General features: G+C 46.3%; 1 protein-coding gene across 1 annotated transcript; it reads right to left on the bottom strand.

Annotated features, from left to right (window-relative positions):
• Positions 1 to 343: 343 nt before the first annotated feature.
• Positions 344 to 1,399, bottom strand: LOC308314639 (kelch domain-containing protein 3-like; the record flags this gene model as incomplete). The annotated part of the gene is made up of 1 exon (XM_080762271.1): positions 344 to 1,399. The coding sequence occupies one exon, from the start codon at positions 1,397 to 1,399 to the stop codon at positions 344 to 346; it is 1,056 nt and encodes a 351-aa protein (XP_080618397.1).
• Positions 1,400 to 8,029: the final 6,630 nt, after the last annotated feature.

Here is an 8,029-nt window from a genome sequence, read left to right as displayed (position 1 = left end):
AAAAAACTAACAATAACAATAAAGGACCAAGTCCTTTCAGGACTCCTTGGTCCTTGAAATAAAAAAAGATCATATAAATAAATATACAATAAAGAGAGTTCCACCGTGTTCAGTTTGGAACATAGAGACACAGGTTTGTGTTTCCACCACATTGTGTTGGACGGAACAATTGTCATTGTTTGATGCCTAGCTGAATGGTTAGAGAGCCTGTCTGGAGAGAAGGAGTCTCCTGAGGTTTGAATCTCAGTAAGAGATGCTGAGAGGTGGCTCACCATCAGGTGGGATGAGATGTTGATCCATCATTTCTTGATCTTCCTGCTGTTCATTCGTCTGGAATGTGGTCTCAGTTGTTATTGTTGTTGTCGTTGGTTGCCATGGCTGCCAGTTCCCACCTGATGTCGTGTGGGAGTTCTGATTGGTCCAGAGCGTACTGAATAACTTCTAGCTTACATAACGTCTTAAGACAAGGACTCAAGTCTAAGATGAACAGCTCATCAGAGATAGTGTTATCTCCTTTCGAACCTCCAAAGAGGATGATACGATCTCCAACAATGCAACAGCACATACCCTTCATTGGACATGGTCCTTTCCCCTTGGGCTCAACCTTCTTCCAGGAGAAGGTCTCTGGACTTAATTTCCACACATCATTGAAGTTCTGGTTAACGTTGCAGCCACCAAATATGTACAGCTCTCCATTGTAGGTAAATGCTGAATGACACCAGCGTCCTTCTGGTATAAGTTGTGCAGAAGGTGTGTTCAGCCAGGCGTTGGTCTCTGTGTCAAACACTCTGATTTTGTTGTAGACCCCCTGGGGCCTACAGCCCCCGAATACAAACATCTTGGTACCAATGATGGTAGCAGAGTGAGCTGATGAATCAGGAGGTGGAGTTCCTCTGGTGTTAATTAAAGACCAGACCATTGTGCTGGTGTCCAACTTATACATGTCATTAGTGTATTCAGTCAGCTTGATGTATCCTCCATGGATAAACATGACCTTCTCCAACACACAGGCTGAGTGGTAGCTCCTCTCCTCTGGAACAGTCCCAGAAACCCTGGGTTGGAACCATCTGTGGGCGTCGACATCAAATGCATAAAGCACATTTCCGTAAGGCCTCCCTCCCCATATGTAGACTGTATCTTCAACCAACACAGCTGTGTGTAAGAAGCGCTTGGATGGAACCTCAAGGTGACTGTCTCCTCTTCCTGGTTCCACTGGAGGTAACTTCTCCCAGCATAAAGACACTGTGTTGAAGACATGGACATCCATCTGTTCCTGCATGTTGTTGAAGGTCCCTTCATAACCGTAGCCTCCAAAGGAATACAGTTTGTTCCTCACTGCTACAGCAGCATGAAAGGCTCGCTTTGGTCCTCCTGCTTTGGAAACAGTCCAAGAGAACATCACCCTCTCTGTCTGTCTGTCTGTCTGCCTGTCTGCCTGTCTCTTCTCTCTCTCGATGTCTACAGTCATTTTCAACACGGTGCATCATCTTATATCTTCTGGTGTGACATCACACGGGACACAAACTGTTGCCATGCACGCCTTAACGACGTCAATTAGTGCAGCTGTTCTTCATCTACACCCTTTGAACTCTATTGCTATATTTATTACTTCATTGCGGCTACGTTGGGGTCTAAGGATCTATGGGTCTATGGATCTATGGGTCTTCCACACGTATAGCATAGTATAGTATATATGTATAGTTTATAATATAGTTTCATTATATAGATATTCCACTGTTACGTTCTTAGATTACGCATGTTTCATGATACATGCTTTTTATGTGATGCATTCCCATGCTTTTTTGTTCTTGCTTAATGTAAGTCACTCTGGATTAAGAGCGTCTGCTAAATGCCTAAATTGTAAATTGCTACAGCGTTCCCTATAACACTGAGCTGTGTTGTATTTTGAGGCTCTGTGTGTGTGTGTGCGTGTGTGCGTGTGTGCGTGTGTGTGTGTGTGTGTGTGTGTGTGTGTGTGTGTGTGCGCGCGTGCGTGCGCACGTGCGCGGAATGTGCTCAAGCTGACTGGCTGAGCACGGAATGTGATGTATGGTGATAACAGTGCCGCTCACAATAATAATAATAATTATAGTCTGTTCTAGTGCACTAATTAAAACCATTTTAAAACCATTTAAAAAATAAACATTATCTATAATCATTGCACCGGTACATCAAATAAAGATCTCACATGTCCTATCTACTTAGGTCTGTGGGCTTGCTATTCTACTAGTACACACACGCTTGCTTACGGCTGTCCGCTGGTCTTTGAGAGTATGTCGGAATGAGGCCCACGATCCATCACGCCACGACATTCCCAGGATGCGCTGAAGGCAGCGTATGTGGAACGTCTCTTAGGAGCGTCGCAGTCCCGCGCCCTACCACCAGGGCCCAGGAAATGATTCTCCGTTCATTTTCCTCATAAGACATTTCAAAAAGTATTTATTTAAAGACGTTTACGCCGCGGACAAAGACAACTCTTTGTCGTGACAAATCATGACAACAAACAAAAAAAATTGGGCCGAACAAATTGTTGTATAGTATACAACATGCTGTGTACTCATACAAGGTACTTGTACGTGAAAATGCAATGTACTTATATGTATTGTGCACTGCCTGAACTGTAAGATACTTTATGTAATTTGAAAGAACAACACTTTTTTTGTTGTTTTTCTTCTTTGTAATTATTTGTTTGGTTGTCATGAGTTGTCACGACTCGAGTTGGCTTTGTCCGCGGCGTAATTAACCGTCTTTAAATAAATACCTTTTGAAATGTCTATGGGGAAAAATGCATTGGGAATAATTTCCTGGGCCTGGCGTCGTCATGAAAGGGGGCGGGGCCTGGCGTCGTCATGAAAGGGGGTGGGACTGCGATGCTCTATAGAGCGTCGCAGTCCCACCCCCTTTCCGACGAGTGGCCCAGGAAATGAATCGCAATTAATTTTTCCCATAGGCTTTTCAGAAAGTATTTATTTAAAGACGGTTACGCCGCGGACAAAGCCAACTCGGATCGTGACAAATCATGACAATGAACACAATGTTTTGGGCCGATCAAATCATTAGAAAGAAGAAAATAAAGGCTGGAGACAACACTATTTGTTTTGTTTTTCTTCTTATAAATTATTTGATCGGCCCAAAGCATTGTGTTCATTGTCATGATTTGTGACGATCCGAGTTGGCTTTGTCCGCGGCGTAACCGTCTTTAAATAAATTATAAAATCTTAAAATGCATTTGGGATTAATTTCCTGGGCCACTCGTGGTTCTGAAAGGGGGAGGGACTGGCTGTAAGTCACCCAGGCTTCGCAGCTGTATAGAGGACGGTAGTGATACAGATGGCTTGGTAGACAGAGATCTTTGTGGAGAGATGGAGGCACGCACGCACACACACACACACACACACACACACACACACACACACACACACACACACACACACACACACACACACACACACACACACACACACACACACACACACACACACACACACACACACACACACACACACACACACACACACACACACACACACACACACACACACACACACACACACACACACACACACACACACACACACATCCATTCCGTCTCAAGACACAAACATCAAAGCAAGCACGGTGGCACGGGAGAAACTCAGACCTCAAACCTCAGACAGAACCAGTACACTATAGGCTCAGTGGTGGCTGCATTAACCAGGGGATGGAAAACCTCTCTAATGAAACACAACAGGGCTACCACTACCAAAACAAGCATAATCAGTCTGCATCAACGTAAACGGTGGTTTCGTAGTGATGGATATGAGGCCATGTTGAAGGTAATGGCGGGCAGAGAGGCGTTGCGATTTTTACACTTCAAGGTGAACCATTAGTGGTTAAATAAGTAAACCAGTAATCCTTCCTCTCCGAGATAATTACACTGTTCTATCAACTTCATTACTGATACTCTGTTCCATTTCACACTTTGAAAACCGTGCCATTAGATGTGGGCCAGAGAGTACTCAACTCACATGCGCACGCAGGCAGGCAGGCACGCAGGCACGCAGGCAGGCGCGCACACACAGACAGACACACATACACGCACACACACACACACACACACACACACACGCACGCACGCACGCACGCACGCACACTGCAAGCAAACAGAGCTCAGCTAGATTGCAAATGTCAGTCAAAATAATTCATTCCATCAAATCGACGGTGCTATATACTGTATCTCACAGGCCATTATAAGACATGTTGACCTGAGATCAGATTCTAAAAAATGTCTTCTACATCCTGACAGTTTTCTGAAAAAGCCATGTTTCTATATGTCAGTCGTTCTTCGATTTTTCGAAAATAGCAGACCTACAAGCTCGTAGCACACCACTCGGTGGCGCGATACGAGCTTGTAGATCTGCTATTTTTCAATAGCTAAAGCATAGCATAATGCTAACACCAAAAGGGGTTCCCGCCCAGAATGGGTTAAGACATGAGATGGTTTCCAGACAACAAAACAAATTACCAACAGGAAAACATTCACGCTGTACTCACGGCTGACAGCAGAGCAACTGCAAATCATCACCATTACTGTAGTTACTGTACTGTCGTCGTTACATTGAATCCAGATTGCATTCCGCGTGAGGTCATTAATAGTTCCTGAGTGGAGTTCAGAGTGAGTGACTCAATAGTGCTATATAGCGATTGGTGGATCCTGAGGAGCTCGGGGCCAATCAGAGGGCAGTATAACCACAATGATTAATAGTGGATCCAGTATTTAGTCATTTAACCCATTCTGGGCAGGGAAACCACTTCTGGTGTTTTAAGCATTATGTTATACTTTAGCTATTGAAAAATAGCAGACCTACAAGCTCGTATAGTGCGCGCTTATGAACGGACACGGACGCATACGTACGGAGGTCACCTCACCACCGGAGCGGAGGTCACCTCACCACCGGAGCGGAGGTCACCTCACCACCGGAGCGGAGGTCACCTCACCACCGGAGCGGAGTTCACCTCACCACCGGAGCGGTGGTCACCTCACCACCGGAGCGGAGGTCACCTCACCACCGGAGCGGAGGTCACCTCACCACCGGAGCGGAGGTCACCTCACCACCGGAGCGGAGTTCACCTCACCACCGGAGCGGTGGTCACCTCACCACCGGAGCGGAGGTCACCTCACCACCGGAGCGGAGGTCACCTCACCACCGGAGCGGAGGTCACCTCACCACGGGAGCGGAGGTCACCTCACCACCGGAGCGGAGGTCACCTCACCACCGAAGTGGAGGTCACCTCACCACCGGAGCGGAGGTCACCTCACCACCGGAGCGGAGGTCACCTCACCACGGGAGCGGTGGTCACCTCACCACCGAAGTGGAGGTCACCTCACCACCGAAGTGGAGGTCACCTCACCACCGAAGTGGAGGTCACCTCACCACCGAAGTGGAGGTCACCTCACCACCGAAGTGGAGGTCACCTCACCACCGAAGTGGAGGTCACCTCACCACCGAAGTGGAGGTCACCTCACCACCGGAGTGGAGGTCACCTCACCACCGAAGTGGAGGTCACCTCACCACCGGAGCGGTGGTCACCTCACCACCGGAGCGGTGGTCACCTCACCACCGAAGTGGAGGTCACCTCACCACCGGAGCGGAGGTCACCTCACCACCGAAGTGGAGGTCACCTTGCTGATTACGTAGACTGGACGAGCATCGGCACACGGACGCATACGTACGGAGTTCCCTTCAGGTAAACTAACACTTCTATTGGTGCAGCAGAAAAACGTGACACACAGCTCAGCCAATTAGGCAGTTGGCAGTCGGTGGCGTGTTCCAATCAGGGATGCACCTGTAAATGTAACGCCCGGGATTCGAGCTCGGGCCTCCCGCGTGAAAGTCCTTTTTTCGCAGTCGCAGTCGGTTTTCGCAAAACAAAAAAAAAAGAAAAAAAGATTATATCGGCCTACAGAAAAAACTAAAATCTTAAAGACTATCTGGTACAAGGCAAGCTAAAAGGATTCAACAAACCAGCACGCCAGAGACCAGAATACTTCAAACCCAAACAAATAGTTAAAAATAGAACTACAAAGCGCATGTTGGAGATGAAACACCAGATAACAGCCAGCACCAGCAACTGTGTTTATTTAATCACATGTGAAAAATGTGGCTTATACAATATGTCGGAGAAACGAGTAAAACAATAGCTGCAAGGCTAAGACAACACAAATACAATATTAACAATGCAAAAAAGACAACTAAAAGGATTGTTCAACATTACATACTGTAGCTCACGGCATTGAAGCTCTAAAAGTATCTGGACTTCAACACAATCCCAACTGGACAGTAGGACAAAGACGTTTTAATGAAAAACAGTGGATTAAGAACCTCAACATGGATTTTCCTGGAGGTTTAAACATGCCAAAATATTAGACAAGTTGTTTTGATTTTGTACCAAAACTCCACAGCCATATACATGCTAAACACAGCAAACAATCAATGGAAATCAGACTTTGAATATAGGGGACAAATTAGCACATTCCACACCAAGCCAACCTGGGACACGAAGCAAGAGTGTACAGTGCACTGAAGTCCCCTCAGTCAACCCCCGCCACTCTTGACCATATCAATCTCTCTCTCTCTCTCTCTCTCTCTGGTCACCTCACCACCGGAGCGGTGGTCACCTCACCACCGGAGCGGTGGTCACCTCACCACCGGAGCGGTGGTCAGCTAACCACCGGAGCGGTGGTCACCTCACCACCGGAGCGGTGGTCACCTCACCACCGGAGCGGAGGTCACCTCACCACCGAAAATCCAAACTATGAATGCGGAGAAAAAAACTCCCTATTTGCCCAACATTTGGGGGAACTACATGCCATGCTGTAAAAACTACATTAGACGGAGATAGAGGTTGAGCTAAAACTGTCGGAGGTTATAGGTTTAGGGTGAGGGTTTGAGATGGGTTGTAGTTGTAGGACTAATGACTGGTCTAACCAATGACTAGTCTAAACCAAAAACTGTCTAAACTAAGTACTGCACCCGTGCAGTGTATACTGTGTGTATGTGTGTAAGTGCATGCGTGCGTGCCTGCTCACACACACACACACACACACACACACACACACACACACACATGTACGCATGCATGTGTGTCTGTACTCCTATGCGTCAGTGTGGAATGTTCCTGCAGCCTCACATTAAACCAAGGGTTTCCTGCGGCAAAATGTCACCAAAGGTCCCTTGAAGTCTGGGCTGTGTCAGCAGTATGAAAACTCTCCTGCACTGTGTTGGGTTTAAAAGGTGACATTTCTGACATTTTTTCTGCCATGCATTATTCAGCTTCAATCATGAGTTTCTCGGGAGCGGAAAGTTAAGAGGTGCAGAGTTCACCATTAAGACGACAATGTGTCCCCAAAGACACAGATTTTATGCAAAAGTTTATGCAAAAAAAAAGGTCCCTTTCCTGAGTATACCGTTTGGGATTTCCGACGGGTCAAACTTAACGTCACAAATGCGTAGACTGCGCAAGTACTGTAGCTCTCTCTCTCTCTCCCTCTCTCTACTTTCCACTGTGATGACAGATTGTTTTAGGATTGCTTTCCATCCATGCATTATTCAGCTTCTATCATGAGTCCTCTGCATTGCAGCGTTCATTAAGAACAGGCCAGGGCTTTAAAACTCAATGTTTTCTTGCAATCGATTTGTTTTCCCGAGCTGCATGTATTCCACCACCACCAACATTGACATAGACGTTGCTAAAGCGGTTAGAATAATATTATAATAATTATTATAATATATACTAATACTAATACTAGTATGTAAATGGACAGCATTGCACTGCAACCTCTATCAGGAGAGGGGGACAACAGACAATCAGGACTGTAGCTTTAAAGTCCACCGTTAGGCAAATTGTTACAGACAAATTATGAGAAACTATCAAACTTTTATACCGTAGATTTGATTGCATTTAATGACTATACCATTAGATCACTGACTTGGGTTGTCTCGCTCCACAGAGTATCAAAGCCAAAGGCCCCTTCCCCGTCAGTTCAGGA

Source organism: Protomyctophum bolini (assembly GCF_963924005.1).
Source record: "Protomyctophum bolini genome assembly, chromosome: 4".
Classification (NCBI taxonomy): domain Eukaryota; kingdom Metazoa; phylum Chordata; class Actinopteri; order Myctophiformes; family Myctophidae; genus Protomyctophum; species Protomyctophum bolini.
The sequence above is the reverse complement of the archived record's forward strand: the minus strand, read 5'-3'. Positions and strand labels throughout refer to the sequence as shown.